The following is a 21,503-nucleotide window of genomic DNA, read 5'->3' on the forward strand; positions in this document are numbered from 1 at the left end:
CGCGGGGCTTGTGCGGTTGGAGTCATATGGGACCCTTGATACGTCTGCATACGACTCTGACATGTGTCACGAACGTAAACATCCTGTCTGGCCACCTGCATCCATTCATGTCCATTATGCATTCCGACGGACTTCAGCAATTCCGGCAGGACAATGCTACACCCCATACGTCCAGAATTGCTACAGAGTGGCTCCAGTAACAATCTTCTGAGTTTAAACACTTCCGCTGGCCAGCAAATTTCGCAGACATGAACATTATAAACCATATCTGGGATGCCTTGCAACGTCCTATTCAGGAGAGATCCCCACCCATCGTACTCTTACGGATTTATGGACAGCCCTGACGGATTCATGGTGTCAGTTCTCTCCAGCACTACTTCAGACATTAGTCGAGTCCATACGACGTCGCGTTGCAGCACTTTTGCGTCCTCGCGGGGGCGCTACATGATATTAGGCGGATGTACCAGTTTCTTTGGTTCTTCAGTGTATGACAGTGGTACTAGAACAGATCATAGCCTCAAATGTGTTCTACGAAACATTAGAGTTCAACGTAGACACCTTACATTTTCACATTTCCGCTATCGTAAGTATAGGCATGGTAACCAGGCAATAACCTGGCAGTACCGGAAATCGAACACGGGTGCCCCAGATGACAGTCAGCCGCGCTAAACACTCGGAGGAGGACCTTCCGTATGGCTGAGTGTGGAGGAAACAAAGCACAATTCCTGACTCAAAGTTATTCGAATACTTTGTTTATTAATCGTAAAAAGTACTACTACTCCTATTTTTTCTGAGGTTCAAATCTCCTGTCGTCGTTTGTGGTGTTAGTGCATTAATATCAGTTTTTTAAAAATACTCCGCGTTCTGCGTAATATTTTTCTCATTATTTAGCCACACAAAAACCGACACGTAGGTGTTATCGTCGGTAGATTTGTTTTTCTTTTTATTTTTTTATTTCTGAAGCTGCATTAATTTAAAGGATGGGTTGCACAGATTCCCTGTTGCTACCACTTAGTAATAAGTAATATTTACCTACAATGTTCATAAATGAGAGATTATAATTCATAAGAGATTTGTAGGTATCATTTTGTTGTCAGACAGGTGGTGTTCAGTTACATGCTCACACATTCATAATAGGAGAAAAGCATCTATAACTACTCTCTACCTAGAGCTATCCGGCATTTTCAGTTTGAGGTAGAATGGTGGCGAAATAGTTCGAGATTCCATGGCGGCTCTGGACGCACTTGTTTCTGGCCAACATTCATTACATGTTCTGACTTTCTTCAAACTGATGCTGAATTGTTACGGTCTGTGTAGCATGTAAGGATGCGAGCTCGATTTGTGTAAAAGGTAATTACTTTACTGGCGACCAAGAAGGCCACCGATAGAATACAACAAGTGCTAAATGAGGTGCTAAATGGAAGATATTTGAGGCGACCAACGAGGCCAAGAAAGAGGTGGCGTCTGTCATCCAAACAAGCAGTCAAAACAATTCTTATGGCTGATACACCGGTACTGGATAATGGAGACGTACAGTGCCTGATACCACAGTACACCCTTAGAGTTCTCAAGTAAATACCAAACTTCTCACAAGATCACTTGGAGAGATGTCAGGTTAACCCTCTCTATTTAGGGTGTTATCGGCGATTTTTATTTCAATGACTTCTTTAATCATACAGCCCCGCAAGCCGTTAGTGCGAGGCACGAAGGATGTTTCATGAAATTTTATCCGGACACGGACAATTTGACGAAACATCCGTCGTGACTAGCACTAACGGCTTCCTGAATTGCAAAATTAAAGAACTCATTGAAATAAAATTCACCGATAAGACCCTAAGCAGAGAGGATGGCCAGCAGCTCACAACGGCGTGGGATCCAGCGATCGGGGCGTTGAAGAGGACGCATCGAACGCCGCAGAGTCAACGCGGGCACCAGTGACGTCACAGCCGGCAGCTAGTGTACATGAGGACCGAAGGTCGTGTAATTCTAATCACTTAACGTGACTGGAAAGTCAAGGTCTTTTTATTCAGTATTACCGCCGCGAGATTCTGCATTCTCACAATACTCTAGAGCTGGCCGCAATAGTGTATTTTTTGCGATTTCTTTTACAGGTGCAGAGCATTCTCTCACAACCTTTCGAACAAATCCTTCCGCCTCCCAGATACAGATAATAAGTGAACGTCCTGTTTCATACCGCTTGTTAGTGTTACCTATAAAATATAATGTGGCATGTTCAAATTGTTCAAAACAGATTTTGTAATCGGACATTATCAGGTTGTTTCTCTTTGTTACAGACTTCATCTGACATTCATCCACATTTTTTAAGTGTGGTGAAGTTGAATGAGCATCCTTAAAAGTTATCTGGCAGACTGGACTAACCTTGTCGTAGTCGAGGATCGAAATGTCGGCGTTTGACAGAACACCAGACGACAGCAGCTGCTGGCGCAGGTCAGCTGGAACTTCGTCTGGCAGCGAAGCGAGCGCTGCGGCAGTCTTGTTGGTCTTGTCACCAGCTTTGCTGTCGCTGCTGCTGCTGCTGCTGTCGGCTGCGCCAGTGGTGGGGCTGCTATTGCTGACGGCTTGCCTGCTGTCACTGTTCCTGTTGTCACGCGGGCTCTGTTGCTGCAGAACTGGTTGCTGCTGAGGCTGTCTCTGCTGCTGTTGCAGGAAGTATTGTTGCTGCTGCAGCTGCTGCTGTTGTTGCTGCTGCTTTTGTTGTTGTTGCTGTTTTTGCTGTTGCAGCAGCTGTTGCTGTTGCAGGAAATATTGCTGCTGCTGCTGTTGATACTGCTGCTGCTGTTGCTGTTGCTGCTGCTGTTGTTGTTGTTGTTGCTGCTGCTGCTGTCGCTGCTGCTGCTGTTGCTGTTGCTGTCTTTGTTGCTGCAGGAGTTGCTGCTGCTGTTGTAATAAAATCTGTTTTTGTCTCTCCTGTTGCTGCTGCTGCTGCTGTAGCAAGAGCTGCTGTGGCTGTTGTTGCTGTCTTTGCTGTAACAACAAATTCTGTTGCTGATTCTGTTGGAATACAGCCTGCTGAGAGATCTGCTGCTGTTGTTGTGTTTGAGGTTTCTGCGTCGCTCCAGGGCCTTCCTGGAGATGCTCTTCATATCGTGTTACTGATTGGACGACGGTGGGCAGCTGTGATTGTGCAGGGGCTGACTGACCTTGCCCAGTAGGGTTCTGGAAAGAATTTTGTCCATTGGACTGGAAAGTGTTTAATGTTGGACGCGGCTGGGTTTGGAAATTGCTTTGAGCGAGATTGCTGCTTTGCAGTGTGTTCTGGAAGGGACCCGTTGGTTGCAGTCCACCCTGGCTGGGGAATGTTGATTGGAAATTGTTCTGTAATGGCTGAGATGGTCTGAATGATACCTGATTTGAGACAGGGTTTTGGAATGAGGTCGGCCTCTGGAAAGGATTTTGACTGAATGACACTTGTTGTTGCTGGAAACCAGTTGGCCTTGTCTGCGAGGCTTGTAAAGTATTCTGGCTTGGTACCTGTGATGTCTGTTGGAAACTGTTTGGTCTCTGGAATGAAGTCTGGAAGTTATTTTGCGAGAAGGTGGGTTGTGTGGACTGTAAAGGATTTGGCCTTTGGAAAGGAACTTGCTGCTGCTGCTGGAAGGAGGCGGAGTTCTGCTGGAATGCAGTGGGAGCAGATGCGGGACGTGACTGCTGGAAGGCGTTCTGGGTGGAGAGCTGCTGTCTTTGGAAAGCAGTGGCTCCGACAGCAGTCGGCGACTGGAAGGGGTTTGGCCTCTGAGTGGAGCCCGTGAAGGTCTGCTGGAACTGGAAGCTTCCCTTTCCATTCTGCTGGAAGGTGTTGGGCTGCAGTGGCGCCAGACCAGGTCTCTGGAAGGAACTTTGAGCCTGTGCCGATGGCGGGAATGCGGGCCTCTGAGATTGCTGGAAGGTGCTGTGCTGCGGCCGGAAGCTCTGTGGCCGGAACTGCGGCCTCTGTCCCTGCGCAGTCGGCGGCTGCGACTGCTCAAACGGCCGCGGCGTGCCGAATGGCGATCTGCAAACAGATCACACCGACGTCTAACCGTCATTGATGTGTTATTTCTAGAATGTTTAAGAAATCTATGTAGCAAACACTTCGTCCACATCTGCATCTGTACATCACAAGTCCTCTTTTTTTTATCAAATGATTTAATGTGGTTGAGAGAAAATTTATATTTCACTGCTCTACTGTGACATAGATTGCCACCTATATGAATGTGGGGCGTTAGGAATTCATTTCTACCGGCACTGTGCTCATCAGAATGACTCAGGCATCAGACGACGTACTCGTGTTAGTTCGCCTTCCCATGACATTTCACCATTAATTGTTATATTTATTAATTGTAGTTTATTCGCTTATTTAACGTGGTCAGAGTAGGGTCTTCAGATCATCTCTTACGTCGCACTAGAGTTCTGCACGTGAAGTTTTTTTTGCTTCGTAATTTCTTAAGAGGTAACAATAATTTTAAAACGATAAATAGTACTAAAATGGTATTAATAAAATTGTTTGGAATGTAGCTAGTGATAGTTTGAATAACAGCGCTAGGAACTGTTGACATTAATAATAGGTCTAGCATAATAATAATGATAATAATAATAATAATAATAATAATAATAATAATAATTATTATTATTATAGTAACAGTAATAGTATTAGTGAAAGTGACAGTACAAGGTACAAAGTGTGTTTGTAGCTGTCCAAAAGTGGTATTTAGATAGAGAGCGAGTTCTGAGGAATATAGATTTAAGTATGTTGTACTAACTACAGAGCCTTGGCAAATGACGAAGATCTGGTTGGAAAGTAGGAGACTTAGTTGTAATGAGGTAAACAGGGTTCAGAAGCGAAGTCAGACTTACTGTTACCTTAGTAGATATCTCATTTAATGTCTTTTGAAGCTGGAGCTGTTATTCAGTTCTCTCATATAATGAGAGAGTTCGTTCCAGAATCGGATTCCTGTTACTGAAAAGGATCTCGAAAAAAATGACTAGGTGATGAAGTAGTGTAGAAAGGATTTTGCGCTGCCAGGAACGAGTGTTTCTTCTTTATTGTTCAGACAAGAGCGTTAAGGTGGAGGAGAGATACGAGGGAATGTCTACGTTGGAAGGACGATTGAGGAGACACCGTGTACGGAAGTCTCTGGCCTTTCCTGCACGCAGCCTGGGTAGCTGCTGATAAGATGACGAAATATGATAACGAATTCTAACGTCACACATATATCGCACACAGGCGTCACTCAGTACCACACCTATATTTATTACCGAAAGTACGATCATATGAAGTACGAAGTGAAATCTGTGACAGGACTGAGGATGTAGGAAGGCCGCAGATTATTATCTTGGATGACGAGTCATCAACTTCAAAATGGTTCAAATGGCTCTGAGCACTATGGGACTTAACTGCTGAGGTCATCAGTCCCCTAGAACTTAGAACTACTTAAACCTATCTAACCTAAGGACATCACACACATCCATGCCCGAGGCAGGATTCGAACCTGCGACCGTAGCGGTCGCGCGGTTCCAGACTGAAGTGCCTAGAACCGCTCGGCCACTCCGGCCGGCAGTCATCAACTGATTGAGAAGCAAAGTAAGGTGTGTTCCAAGGAAATTTGTGTTGCGGCCATGGTGTTCATGCTGCACGTTAATGACCTTACAAACAAAGTAAAAACTAGCCTCAGCTTTTCCACAGAGGCGATTATCTATAACGTACTGCCTGAAAAATGTTGGAAAAATATTCAATCGGATATAGAGGAATTTCAAAGTAGTACCAAGATTGGCAATTCGCTTTAAATGTTCATAAATGTAAAATTGTGCAATTAAAAGAAAAAAGAAAAAGCGTGGTATGCTATGTCTATGATATCAGTGAGACAAAATGGAAACGATAACCTCATAAAAATACATGAATGTTACGATGTGTAGGGCTATGAAATAGTACAATCACATAGGCTGAGTTGTAGGTAAAGCTGGTGAAAGACTTCGGTTCATTGGCAAAATACTAGGAAAATGCAATCAGCCTACAAAGGAGAATATTTGCAAAACATTCTAGAATATCGCTCGAATGTGTGGGAGCCGTACCAAACAGGAAAAACAGGAAACATTGGATGTATGCACAGAAGTGCAGCACGAGTGGTCACCGATTTGTTTGATCCACTGGAGAGTGTCCCGCAGATGCCGAAGAAACTGAACTGGTAGGTGCTTGAAGACAGACACAAACTATCCCGTCAGAGCGTATTTACAAATTTTCAAGAACCAGCTTTAAGTGGTGAAGCTGGAATTGTACTGCAGCCGCTGGTGTATCGCTATTCTGCGGATAGCAAGGACAAGTTCAGATTCATCACAGCGCGCTCAGAGGCGTTTATACAATCATTCTCTCTGCGCTCCGAGTTTGTGACACTTGTGTGCGATGACTCTTATGCGGAGACGGAGTGCGTTGACATTTCTGCGGAAACGAAGACATTTCATTTAGTGTTTAATAAAGGAATACATTGTCCGTTGTAGGCTGCGTTATGTTTTATTAAAATCGTGCTGTTATCTAATTTCGGCCGTGAGCCATTTAAATGGCTCTGAGCACTATGCGACTTAACTTCTGAGGTCATCAGTCGCCTAGAACTAATTAAACCTAACTAAACATCACACACATCCATGCCCGAGGCAGGATTCGAACCTGCGACCGTAGCGGTCGCTCGGTTCCAGACTATAGCGCCTAGAACCGCACGGCCACTCCGGCCGGCCGTGAGCCATTGTCAAGCACATTTGCTATATCATGTATTACATATAACGCTCATCACATTCTTATGCAACACATATAAAAGCAGAAGTCGTACTCCATCGCAACATATTCTCAGTGCTGGAGCATGTTTTAGCTGTCAGTCTGCAGCACTTAGAGTGTGTTACGATGGAGTACGACTTCTGCTTTTATATGTGTTGCATAAGAATGTGATGAGCTCGATATGTAACACATGACATAGCAAGATTTTAATGTAGCAGAATACAGCCTACAACCAACACTGTATTCTTTTATTAATTTACTTAGTTTAGTTTTTAGATTTTATATTCGTTGGCTTCTCTAATTCAGAACCATGTGTCACATTCCAAGCGAAACCAGCCGGAAACTTACGTAGACAAATGAATTACCATAAGAAAGTGACTGGTCGCAGTTTTTTCAACCTTCCAACATACAAGGTACGTCTGGAAAGATCGATTAATGGTCTCAGAAGATAAAGGAAACAAGAATTAGAAACAAAATACCTTTACTGGCCTTGAAAGTAATCACCATTAGCTACACCTCACTTTTGACAGCGGGTATAAAACTATTGGAATCTACTAGTATATGGTCATTGTGGAATTACATGACGCACCCTCGTCACGAGATATGTCTGAGAAGCGTAAGCCATTCAGGGCTGATTTAAGGCGAGGAAACAAAAAGGGCCGGCCGCTGTGGCCGAGCTGTTCTAGGCACTTCAGTCTGGAACCGCGCGACCGCTACGGTCGCAGGTTAGAATTCTGCCTCGGGCATGGATGTGTGTGATGGCCTTAGGTTGGTTGGGTTTAAGTAGTTCTAAATTCTAGGGGACTGATGATCTCAGATGTTAAGTCCCATAGTGCTCAGAGCCATTTGAACCATTTGAAACAAAAAGAAGACCACTGGCGCCAAATTCAGAGAATAAGGAGGGTGTTGAAGAACAGTCACCTTACATTGAGCGAGAAAGTAGAGCACGCAGACGTTGCGGATATCCAACAACGCGTGACCACGGTGCTTCGCGCGATTCCACAACAAGCTGACAGTTTCCAGCAGCTTCACAGCCGATGTTAGAAGCGTACTGCAGCTAGTGGCGATTACTTTGAAGGCCAGTAAAGGCTTTTTCTTTTTGTAAGTCTTTTTTTTCCTTTATTTTCTGAGACCATTCGCTGAACTTTACAGGAGCACCTTGTATACTAAAGCTAATTCCTAGTACACGTGCTGTAGACTGCAGCACGCTCTGCTACAGTGCTAGACGGGAAACAAATTTTACTGTGCCTTGAAAAGGCGCCTATAAGGACCAAGAGCCATAGACTACACAGAATGGTCACTTCCCACAAGTTTTCCATCCCCCGCAATCCATCTACATCTACGTCTATATGGATACTCTGCAGATCACATTTAAGTGCCTGGCAGAATGTTCATCGAACCATCTTCACAATAATTCTCTATTCCAATGACGTAGAGCACGCGGGAAGAACGAACAGCTATATCTTTCGGTGCGGTCTCTGATTTCCCTTATTTTATTACGATGATCGTTTCTCCCTATGTCAGTCAGCGTCAACAAAATATTTTCGTATTCGGAGGAGAAAGTTTCTGATTGAAATTTCGTGAGAAGATTCCGCCGCAACGAAAAACGCCTTTGCTTTAACGATGTCCACCCCAAATCCAGTATCATTTAAGTGACACCCTTTCCCCAATTTCGCGATAATACAAAACGTGCTGCCCTTCTTTGAACTGTGTCGATGTACTCCGTTAATCCTATCTGGTAAGGATACCACACTGCGCAGCAGTATTCTAAAAGAAGGCGGACAAGCGTACTGTAGGCAGTCTCTTTAGTAGATCTGTTACATTTTCTACGTGTTCTGCAAATAAAACGCAGTCTTCGGTTATCTTTCCCCACAACATTTTCTATGTGTTCCTTCCAATTCAAGATGTTCGTAATTGTAATTCCTAGGTATTTAGTTGAATTTACGGCCCTTAGATCTGACTGATTTGTCGTGTAACCGAAGTTTAACGGATTTCTTTTTTTTTTTTTTTCCACGCACGTCTGGATGGCATCACACTTTTAGTTATTCAGGGTCAACTGCCAATTTTCTCACCATACAGATACCTTTTCTAAATCGTTTTGCAATTAGTTATGATCTTCTGATGACTTTCCTAGTCGATAAACGATAGCGTCAGGTGCAAACAACCTATGACGGCTGCTCAGATTGTCTCCTAAATCGTTTATATAGACGAAGAACAGCAAAGGGGCTATAACACTACCTCGGGGAACGCCAGAAATCACTTCTGTTTTACTCGATGACTTTGCGTCAATTGCTACGAACTGTGACCTCTCTGTCAGGAAATCACGAATCCAGTCACATAACTGAGACGATGTTCCATAGGCACGCAACTTCTGTACAAGCAGCTTGTGTGGTACAGTGTCGAAAGGCTTGTGGAAATGTAGAAATACGTAATGAATTTGAATTGTCAATAGCACTCAGCACTTCGAGAGAGAAGAGCTAGTTGTGTTTCACAAGAACGATGTTTTCTTACGTAAATGGAAAGGAAAGGAGCCCTAATGACTGAAACAATGGAAAGTAGATTCTGCCATTCCCTTCACAGTGGCTTACAGACTACAGATATACACTCATGCTCATAAATTAAGGATAATTGCAGAATGTGGTGCCACACCACGTGACACTACACAAAACTGGCGCTAACAGCATAGACACATAGGGAACACACACGACACACATCTGTAAGTCCACGGTATTGGTGATACGTTGAGAAAACCATCCCTAAACACATGTGCCACAGAACGCCACTGTTTCCTGAGCATGTACCCCAACATCAGTATAGGATATGATCACCATGCACACGTACACTGGCCGCACATCGAGTTGGCATACTCTGGATCAGGTGGTCGAGCAGCTGCTGGGGTATAGCCTCCCATTCTTGCGCCAGTGCCTGTCGGAGCTCCTGAAGCGTCCTACGGGTTTGAAGACGTGCAGCGATACGTTGCCATTAGCCTGATATCTTCTGTTTCAAGGTACTCCTCCACGATGGCAGCTCGGTGGGGCCGTGCGTTATCATCCATCAGGAGGAACGTGGGACCCACTGCACCCCTGAAAAGGCGGACACACTGGTGCAAAATGACGTCCCAAAACACCTGACCTGTTACAGTTCCTCTGTCAAAGACATGCAGGGGTGTACGTGCACCAATCACAATCCCACCCCATACCATCAAACCACGACCTCCATACAGGTCCCTTTGAAGGACGTTAAGGGGTTGGTATCTGGTTCCTGGTTCACGCGAGATGAAAACCCGGCGAGAATCACTGTTCAGACTACACCGGGACTAGTCCGTGAACATAACCTGGGACCACTCTTCCAATGATCATGTAATGTGTTCTTGACACGAGGCTTTACGGGCTCTCCTGTGACCAGGAATCAGTGGAATGCACCTTGCAGGACTCAGGGCGAATAAACCACGTCTTTTCAGTCGTCTGTAGACTATGTGTCTGGAGACAACTGTTCGAGTGGCTGCGATAAGGTCCCGAGCAAGGCTACCTGCAGTACTCTGTGGCCGTCTGTGGGAACTGATGGTGAGATATGAGTCTTCTTGTGGTGTTGTACACTGTGGACTTCCCGTACTGTAGCGCCAGGGTGGGTTTCCTGTCTTCTGGAATCGTTGCCATAATCTAGAGATTACACTTTGTGGCATACAGAGGGCCCGTGCTACGACCTGCTGTGTTTGACCAGCCTCCAGTCGCCCTAGTAATCTACTCCTCATAACGTAATAGACATGTGTTCTTTGAGCTATTTTTAACACACAGTCACCATTAGCACGTCTAAAAAAGTCTGCACACTTACTCCCTGCACACTGGACTCGCATTCGGGAGGACGATGGTTCAATCCCGCGTCCGGCCATCCTGATTTAGGTTTTCCGTGATTTCCCTAAATCGCTACAGGCAACCTGTGAAAGGGCACGGCCGACTTCCTTCCCTAATCCAATGAGACCGATAACCTAGCTCTCTGGTCTCCTCCCGCACACAACTCAACCCAACTTACTCGCTGCGCCGTACTCTGACATGCACCAACATACCTCTGTGTATGTGGACTGCTGCCAGCGCCACCGTGCGACGACCGCAGGTCAAATGCACCGCATGGTCATACCCCGAAGTGATTTAAACCCTCAAACCGCCCACCAGAGCGTTGTTTCACCATGTATCAGCATTATCCTTAATTTATGAGCATGAGGGTAGATGTACAGGGTGTCCGAAAAGACTTTCCCCGATTACATAAATTGATAACTCAGGCTAGAAGTAAGATACAAATATGAAACTTGTGTCGAATTGTTTACAACTATCAAAGTTTTTTTCTGCCTTAGGTTCGCATTACGTAAGTAGTGGATGAGGTGCAGTGCCCAAGAAGCCATGTTAACCAGTCAGGGGAAGGCACAGTGTGTCCTGTGGTACCATGAGACACGATCACCAACCACAGTGCAGAGACACTTCCAGACAACATTTGGAAGGAATCCACCTGATGTCAAGAGTATTAAAGCCTGGTATGAGAAGTTCAAGAACACAGGATAGGTTGCTGACCTTCCGAGGTCTGGTCGACCAAGAACCTCAGCAGACAGGGTGGAAGCTGTAAGGCTGTCTTTCCTGCGAAGTCCGAAGAAATCGGTGAGCAGGGCCTCACGTGAATTACAGATGCCAAAAAGCTCTCTCCATGACATTTTACACAAACGTTTATTGTTTCGTGCATAGAAAGTGCAAAACGTTCAGGCCTTGTTGCCCATGGACAGTACACGTCGATATGACTTTGCGGTCGAAATGCTATCACGTATTGAGGACGATGATGGTTATCTCAGACGAATTGCCTTTTCCGACGAAGCGACCTTTTTTGTCAGTGGAGTAGTGAATCGCCACAATGTGCGCATTTGGGGTTCACAACCCCCTGGCGAGGTCATGGCGTGCACCAGAGGCAGTCCGAAGGTGAAGCCGGCCGCGGTGGTCTCGCGGTTCTAGGCGCGCAGTCCGGAACCGTGCGACTGCTACGGTCGCAGGTTCGAATCCTGCCTCGGGCATGGATGTGTGTGATGTCCTTAGGTTAGTTAGGTTTAAGTAGTTCTAAGTTCTAGGGGACTAATGACCACAGCAGTTGAGTCCCATAGTGCTCAGAGCCGTTTGAACCATTTGAACCATAGGTGAATGTTTGGTACGCGCTATTGCACGATCGAATTATCGGGCCATTCTTCTTCGCTGAGGCTACCATCACATCTTCAGTGTATCTGGATATGTTGCAACTGTATGCTGTTTCTCAGCTGCTTCAGTATCACCCCGATGTCTTGTTTCAGCAAGACGGTGCACCGCCTCATTGGGGTTTGGACGTCCGTGACTTTCTCGTTATGGCCTTTCCTGGGCGATGGATTGGTCGTGATGGGCCAACGGTTTGGCCTCCACGCTCTCCTGACATAACCCCATTATACTTCTTTTTCTGGGGTTATGCCAAGGACGAGGTCTACCGAACACGCGTAGCAGATCTTGAGACCCTGCGGCAACGGATAACCACAGTCGTTGAATCGATCCCTCCAGTGATGTTGGCTAATGTGTGGACGGGAATTGAATATCACCTAGATGTGCTACGTGCTACCAAGGGTGCTCATGCAGAAGTTTACTGATGTGTGAAAAAAAAACTTTGATAGTTTGTAAACAATTAGACACCATTTTCGTATTTGTATCTTACTTCTAGCCTGAGTTATCAATTTATGTAATCAGAGAAAGACTTTTCGGACACCCTGTAGATCATCAGTTCCAAAAGCTGGAACTTGGTTGAGAAACGCGGTGCAGGACGATCAGAGTTTGCACGTAGGCCGACTGACCTGGGGAACTGCTGCGGCGGCACCTGCTGCCGGTTGATCCTGGAGGAGGCCTGTGCGGTGGGGCCCACGCCGAGCCCCGTTCCGGTGCCGGACGGAGCCGCAGCGACGGCGGGTTCCGGAGCGGACTCCTCGCGGGAAGACTCGTCGGCGGCCGCCCCGAACGTGACCCTGAGGCCGGCGGAGCTGTGCGCCTGCTCGGAGTCGGGGCGGATGATGGCGCTCAGCGTGGTGGTCGCCGGCTGGGGGGGCGGCGTGGCCCCGGTGGAGTCGGGGGCGGACTCTTCGGCTCCCTGCGCCACGCGCAGCACCCGCGAGCCGTAGCGCCCGCCGCCGCCGTTGCCGTGGTGGCCGTGACCGTGACCTCCCTTCCCGAACGTGACCTTGAGGTTGCTGGAGGTGTGTATCAGCTCCGAGTCCGGCTTGACGATGGCGCGCAGCGTGGTGGAGGGCGGGGGTGGCGGGGGCGGCGGCGGCGGGTAGGGGGACGGCTGCACGCCGTAGCCGGCGCCCGCTGAAGGCCCCGGGTCGGCCTCGTTCTCCACGGCGGACTGCACCGGCTCCGGCGTCACCGCCGGCACTGGAGCGTCGTAGGCGATGCCGCCCGCCGGGTCCTTCTCGTACTTCACGTAGAACACGTGCACCTGCCGGCGGGAGGCGGCGAGTTACACGCGGCACGTCTTGCAGCTCAAACACTTTCTTTCCTTTGTCGTTGTTTCATCCATGTCGCCCACATGGCCGGGTGGTGGGCTGTCAGCAGTTACACTACTGGCCATTAAAATTGCTACACCACAAAGATGACGTCCTACAGACGCGAAATTTAACCGACAGGAAGAAGATGCTGTGATATGCAAATGATTAGCTTTCAGAGCACTCACACAAAGTCGGCGCCGGTGGCGACACCTACAACGTGCTGACATGAGGAATGTTTCCAACCGATTTCTCATACACAAACAGCAGTCGACCGGCGTTGCCTGCTGAAACTTTGTTCTGATGCCTCGTGTAAGGAGGAGAAATGTGTACCATCACGATTCCGATTTTGATAAAGGTCGGATTGTAGCCTATCGCGATTGCGGTTTATCGTATGGCGAAATAGCTGTTCGCGTTGGTCGAGATCCAATGACAGTTACCAGAATATGGAATCTGTGGGTTCAGGAGGGTAATATGGAACGCCGTGCTGGATCCCAAAGGCCTCGTATCACTAGCAATCCAGATGACAGGCATCTTATCCGCATGGCTGTAACGGATCGTACAGCCTCGTCTCGATCCCTGAGTCAACAGATGGGGACGTTTGCAAGACAACAACCATCTGCACGAACAGTTCGACGACGTTTGCAGCAGCATGGACTATCAGCTCGGAGACCATGGCTGCGGTTACCCTTGACGCTGCATCACAGACACGAGCGCCTACGATGGTGTACTCAACGACGCAGCTGGGTGCACGAATGACAAAACGTCATTTTTTCGGATGAATCCAGGTTCTGTTTACAGCATCATGATGGTCGCATCCGTGTTTGGCGACATCGCGGTGAACGCACATTGGAAGCGTGTATTCGTCATCGCCATACTGGCGTATCACCCGGCGTGATGGTATGGGGTGCATTGGTTACGCGTCTCGGTCACCTCTTGTTCGCAATGTCTGCACATTGAACAGTGGACGTTACATTTCAGATGTGTTACGACCCGTAGCTCTACCCTTCATTCGATCCCTGCGAAACCCTACATTTCAGCAGGCTAATGCACGACCGCATGTTGCAGGTCCTGTACGGGCCTTTCTTGGATACAGAAAATGTTCGACTGTTGCCCTGGCCAGCAGATTCTCCAGATCCCTCACCAATTGCAAACGTTTGGTCAATGGTGGTCGAGCAACTGGCTCGCCACAATACGCCGATGAACTGTGGTATCGTGTTGAAGCTGCATGGGCAGCTGTACCTGTACACGCCATCCAAGCTCTGTTTGACTCAATGTCAATGCCCAGGCGTATCAAGGCCGTTATTACGGCCAGAGGTGGTTGTTTTGGGTACTGATTTCTCAGGATCTATGGCACCCAAATTGCGTGAAAATGTAATTACATGTCAGTTCTAGTATAATATATTTGTCCAATGAATACCAGTTTATCATCTGCATTTCTTCTTGGTGTAGCAATTTTAATGGCCAGTAGTGTACAATTCGCCACTCTTCAGTCGAAAGATGTTAAAAACTTAAAAAATTGTAATAATGTTCGAGGCGTGTTTTTTTAAGTAAGTACCGTTTTGAAATTAAAAAAAGACGTTCTATGTTATCTCAATAATTTTATTTTCACATGAAAACCTTTACCTTAATTTACGCACTGACGCCACAACTGTCTGATCCTTCCTTGTTTACGTTGTGTACTGAGTGTTTAAGATGCCTCCGATAATCGTGAGTCCCGCCGACCGTGAAGTACGGGCTGTTATAAGATTTCTTAGTGCTAAAGGCCTAAAAGCGATCGACATTCGTCGTGAGATCTGTGCAGTTTACGGAGAAAACTTTATGAGTGATGGAATGGTAAGAAAGTGGGTGAGAGCATTTAAGATGGCCGCACAAATGTGCATGATGAATAACGGAGTGGGCGTCCTTCGGTCGTTAATGAAAGTTTGGTGCAGGAAGTGGACAATAAGGTGAGAGGAAACAGACGCTTTACGATTTCCTCCTTGCGGGATGACTTTCCTAATGTTTCTCGTTGTGTTTTGTATGTCATTGTGCCCGAGCACTTGAATTACCTAAATGTGTGCGCACATTGGGTACCGAAAATGTTGCCGGATGTGCACAAAACCAAACGTTTAGACAGTGCATTGACTTTCATTGAGCAGTACCACAACGACGGTGACGGTTTCTTAAGCCAAATTGTTGTGGGCGATGAAACATGGGTGACCTACGTCACACCAGAATCAAAGCAACAGTCCATGGAAGTTGAGCAAGGACATCGTTTTGCTGCAAGACAATGTCCGTCCGCATGTGGCGAATCAGACCAAAGATCTCATCACATTTTTTCGATGGGAAACTCTAGATGAACCTCCGTACAGCCACGATCTTGCGCCCAGTGACTACCATCTGTTCCTGCACTTGAAGAAACACCTGGGCGGTGAGAGTCTTCAAGACGATGACGAAGTAAAAAAAAAAAAGTTCAAATGTGTGTGAAATCTTATGGGACTTAACTGCTAAGGTCATCAGTCCCTAAGCTTACACACTACTTAACCTAAATTATCCTAAAGACAAACACACACACCCATGCCGGAGGGAGGACTCGAACCTCCGCCGGGACCAGCCGCACAGTCCATGACTCACGAAGTCAAAACAGTGGTGATGCAGTGGTTAACATGTCAGGCAGCAGACTTCTATGAGGAGGGTATTAAACAACTGGTACAACGTTATGACAAGTGCCTCAATATTGACGGAAATTATGTAGAAAAGTAGATTAAGGTACAGGCTTTCATGTAAAAATAAAATTATTGAGATATCTTAGCACGTCTTTTTTAAAATTCAAAACGGCACTTACTTAAAAAACACGCCTCGTACATTGCGTTAGAAAAACTGAATGTTTACTGAAAATAGAATACCGATTGTCACTTGCGTGAATTAGAAGATATTAAACTGGTTTGTAGGTTGATTAAGATATATCGGGAGAGAATTTAAAAACGTTGTTGGAAATACATAAAAAAGCTACAAATTAGATTAAAAAAGATTTTAATAAAAGTCGTTCATCTCAAAGGGGGACATCCAACAACACCAAACTCGACCCTTGACCCATCCCCAGGGGACGGGATGGCGGGTCAACTTCGAAATGTTAAAGAGAAATTTCCATTTTTTATTGCGGGTTCGGATATTCCGGAAAAAAGTAACTTTTGAATCTAAAATTTTTTTTCGTTAGTGACAGATGTCTCTGTAAGCGACAAAAATCAAAGTGGGTTAGAAACCGTTTAAAAATGATAATATCTCAAGAAATACCTATAACATTAGGATCACAGAGGGTTTAAAAGACAATTATTCTAAAATCTTTAATGAGAAACCCGATTTTTATACCGAAACAACTTGAATCTCCAGAACGAAATACATTACTTTGTCCACATTACTGGTGGTAGTTGTTTCACAAATGTCGTCTATATGAAAGGCAGTTGAAATGATTTGTTGCTTCGTGTTTCACCAAATTCTTCCAACTACTTTCCACTTCAGCGACATCTGTGAAAGAAATTGCACCAGTAATATGGACAAGGTAATGTATTATGTTCTGGGGACTCACGTCGTTTTTCCTCCAGCGACGTCGTGCTGCCCTCTCATTGCATTCAGTGAATCCACACACGAGGTTCATACTGGCGAAATATTCATCCGTAAACCTATACATATTGCTGTGTACTATTGTCACGGTACAACTAACACTGTCGGGAAACAAAAGCCTAGACAGAACCGTGCAGCACTGAACACAAACTCGAGAGCGAAGAGTGTAGTGTGCATTACTGAAGAACCGTGAGGGAATGATTCAAGTTTGTTCCCAAACAAGACTCACAGCCCATACCTCCGACATTGATACTGCGGTACAGATATTTTCAGTGCACTACTGAAGGAAACATACATCAGGATAAGAAATTAAATCTAATACAATTAATTAGTAATGACTCACCAGAGCCCTTAGGTCCCTTGTACCAAAATACACCGAGAACATCCCTGAACAGCCTCTGAAATTTTGTCGGCTGAGGTCGGGTGTGTAAGATGAAGCAACGGTAAACCTGCTGGACCCGTTTTCGGAAAGAACGAGTTTCAAAGCCCGTACCACTGTTCTTCCTGTTTTCCCTAAGTCGACTGAGGCAAATGCCGGAAGAGTTCCTATCTTAAGGAATTAGTTGATTTCCTGTCCATTTGCTGCTTCAAGAAGCTCTATAGTTATGCCGTAGAAAGAAAGAACATGACAATACCTTCAGTGAGAAAGAAATAGTTCTCAAGTTAGACACAACTAGTTTCTCTTTTCTCTTCAGTTTATCCAGACGGTAGTTACAGTTTTTAGTCATTCAACGACCGCTTGTGACAGTAAACTACGATCATCTTTATGTCTATAAACAAGAAAACCAAACTAAGTAATACTAGCAACTGAACAGTAACATTATAAAGGGAAAAGTTAAAAATATGATACCAAAGCAGTAATTACCTCCTAATATCTAAGTTGTCTGTCTAGTCATTCTGTCTAAGGTAATCACTTAAGGACGATATATACGAATGTACAAAGGAACAGTGTATGAAAAAAAAAAAAAACCACTTTTCGTTTCGGACATCTCTCTTAATATAATGTTGTTGAATATAATATGTTATATAACTTTTCATGTATTTTACCAGTTTTTTCATTTAATGTTATTTTATAGCACTCGCCGCTATGGGAGGAGGCTGAGCCATTGGCGATACAATATTCCGCTCTTCAGCCAACCGAATTAAAAAATATGGAATGAGAAACAAAATTTGGGTCTGTTCTTATATTTTAAATTAAAAAACAAAGAAGGACAGCCAAGAAATAAAAATATATGTGTTTTAAAAACACATCACAGTGAGGTAAAATTATTCTGATAAAAACAATGAAGCGCTGCTCTTTCACTTAAAATCTGAAGGACCTGCATTGGATGAGAATATTGTCGGAGGAGACAGTATGATCCATAGGGTTGTGGGAGGGGGTAAAAAGATAGGGGTCTGTTAGGTACGAAAACTATGGAGATGACAGGCAGGAGGTGAGGTGGAAAGTGGGGAATAAAGTCCGTGGGAATTTTACCAACACTGTCAGGTACCTTATACTGACTTGTTTTGTTACTATATGTGTGTTCTCGAAGTTTTCTTGAACATCATTTTTATGTTGTTCGTTTAACATTACTCATAAGCATTAACTGAGGACATATAATTTATCGATTGTTGCTTTTGTGTTATTTTATAAGCACCTGCAGTTGATATGTACTTATGTTTGATTTGTTATCATATTTCATGTAATTCTTTTATGTCATCGATTGTGTGATATCACTATTTTATCGCTAGAGGGAGTATTGGTCTTAGTCTGACCTTTATTTGGCTATAAGTAAGCTCTTTCATGTGTTACCGTAGACATAGCAACTTCAAGAATAACAACGCATGAGCCTCTGTTGTTAAGACTTTCTTTTCGCTGCAGCATTTGATATTACACTTTTAATCTTTCCTTTTATAGTGTTATTTTTAGTTTGTTAGTCTTTCTTAATTGAAGTTTTCTAGTTTACAAAACCAGAGATTACTGTAATGCTGCTGTCTTGGGCATACACACAGAAATTTATCAAAAAAATGGGAGGGGAGCAGTATTCTAAAACCAAGATAACTGATTCTGTGAGTCTGAGAACAAATTGTTCTCAAGAATGAAATTTAATAAGAAGAACGCAAATGTTGTTGTGTCTCAGACAACTGATGCCACATTTCTCATTTAACGATCTGAAATTACATCGTCATGTCATTAAATTTGACTTATTCAGTTGGCTAGGCAACAGAACTACAAAATATTAACAAAATATATCTTTATCCGTAAAGCAGTAATGTTAGGCTGACACTGAAAATGAAACATCTGAAACTGAATCAAAACTCGGAAAGAATATGGAAATCCTGTTGTATATCAACAAAAATAATCTAGAATGCCACTGATGGAAAGCTCACAGAGTGAAAAAATATAAAAAAAGCTTTTAGAAACGCTTATTTAACTTTAATAACATTTGCAAGTGTTCTTTTAATTGCAGCTCTTGAATGTGATCATGTAAATGGATTTATTGCATTATGTTCACGCCTTCTTTTTTTTAATGTTGACTGTCATAATCAAAGCGGAACAAAATATGTTTCGAGATCAAAATGTTTTGTATTGTTCGAGTAAAATGTAGTCCATGGCCAACATTCGACGACGTAATACGGCATTGAAAATCTCTGATAACAACCTTCAAATTTTTCATTAAACCGATTATAACTGATGAAATATGAGTCTTGTCTTCACATTTCGTCAAATTATAATGCAACCATGTCAAGTGGACTGTAGGATTAACAACTCTATGATTACATGTTGTCCTACATTGTGCCCCATAGAGTTTGAGAAACTCCAAACTCCTGTACAGTTTCCCGTAAACAGCCTGGCAGTCTAACAAGGGATCCGAATTGAATGAAACAAAGTTTTTTTTCATTTATTTTCATACTCAGACCTGTTTTGCTGAAGTTTCAGCGTCATCAGTGGGCTTTTTTTTCCTTCTATTAAACAACAGGAAAAGTGCTCTTACTACTTATACATACGTAAAGTCGAGTTTATGAGAAAGTATTTAAAACTTTGGAAGACAGCTCAAATTTTGTATTTACGCATTACATTACGCGAAAGACAGATTCTGATGAATTTTATGTTCAGAATAGTTTGACGTAATTTTGCTGTGGTGATTCGGAGTTAATTGTAGAGCTTACTTGGAAATACCTGGCAGAGCGTTGAAATAGTCATCTTGAGGTTGAAGCTCTTGTGTCCGCGTCTACTCGTTATCAAATTTATTGGTGAGCAAAACACAATTTTTCTTGCCCACTGTTGATGCTGAAACTTCAACAGAACATCTATGGCTAATAGAAGAAAAGGAAAAAATTGATTTGCTCAAGGTGGACCCCTTCCAAAAACAATTTATTTGCAAGCAAACACTGAACGAATAGCAGTTATGTAGTGATGCTAAATGCCGCTGTGCACAGTAGTGTTAAATCTGAAGTTTAATAGAATCAGATACACTTCTAGAAATGCGTGAGGGCTCTGTAATGAATCATCAAAAATGTGTACCCTACATTCCAAAAGGGGGATCCCACTCTCTTTTACCCCCTCCGCCACTCACCACCCAGCCGATGCCTATAGCCATCCAAGGAAAATGGTGGAAATTTTCACTCTTCGAAATAGTTGGCTTCTGAGAAATATATTACATTCTCAATAGTCTTTGCGGATTCCTCCGATAGCAGGAAACGAAATTGAGGGGTTTGGCTCTAGAAGGAGACAGATCCACTTTTTGGTTCTATTGAGTTGAACATTCTATCACATACAAAAAAAAAAAAAAAAAAAAGAGCCTCTTCATTTGGTGCAAGAAAGAAGCAGCTCCACCCACTAGTTTCAGAGAAATCCAACAGATGGAGCTGCCTGTACTCAGAGTTTGCATGAAAACAGAGGCAGCTCCGGGAGCTTCCCCGAAACTATAGCAGGAAGGAGGTTGTGATACGTATTGTTCAGCAGACCAGTTTAAACATCACGCGTTCTCTGTGAGGGATATTTTTTATCAGGTTTACAATCTGTTTCGTGACTTTATCGTCATTTGATTTCACGGTTTCTGAGAATATGCGTGAAACAGTAGAGGAAGGACTCTTCAGAAAACTACGAGCCTGGTGGAGATGAGACTTCTACTGATTCAGAAGAAGATTCAAGAAGCAGAGACGCAGTTGTTGGACCACTGAAGAGGAAAAAAGGATCGCACAAGGAACAACGGGAACGGAACATAAGAAAACAGCGGAAGGTTGATGGAAATAAGTACAAGAGCACGAGTGGAAAAAACATGCCTCGCCAGACTACAGGTAATTATTGCAGTTGCAAATACAACTGTTCTACTAAATTTGACGTTGAAGCAAGGCATCGTATTATTAATGCTTTTAATGGCCTAACGACTAAGCATACCCAAGATGTGTATTTGGCTGGATGCTTCAAACGATCCTGAATTGACTGAAGGCGAGCTAGAAAAACTGAATAAGAACTGTAGTATTAATGTATTATGCCAATAATGTTGTACTTTCTTTATTAATAAATGTTTTTTAGACTGATGGTTAGTTATTAAGAAAATGGTCCTACAAAGAGTTTTTCATTCACTTTGGAGCAAAACTGAGGCAGCTCCAAAATTCAAA

General features: G+C 44.2%; 1 protein-coding gene across 1 annotated transcript in view; it reads right to left on the minus strand.

The window, feature by feature from the left end:
• The window catches only part of LOC126263331 (mastermind-like protein 2), a 187,953-nt gene that overhangs the window by 53,469 nt on the left and 112,981 nt on the right, over positions 1-21,503 (minus strand). Inside the window, exons 4-5 of the mRNA XM_049960420.1 lie at positions 12,609-13,249; positions 2,380-4,012 (exon numbers count right to left, since the gene is read on the minus strand). Of these exons, the coding sequence (XP_049816377.1) occupies positions 2,380-4,012; positions 12,609-13,249 (2,274 nt within the window). The remainder of the gene's footprint in view (positions 1-2,379; positions 4,013-12,608; positions 13,250-21,503) is intronic.

The sequence above is a fragment of the Schistocerca nitens genome, chromosome 6, assembly GCF_023898315.1.
Source record: "Schistocerca nitens isolate TAMUIC-IGC-003100 chromosome 6, iqSchNite1.1, whole genome shotgun sequence".
In the NCBI taxonomy this organism is placed as follows: domain Eukaryota; kingdom Metazoa; phylum Arthropoda; class Insecta; order Orthoptera; family Acrididae; genus Schistocerca; species Schistocerca nitens.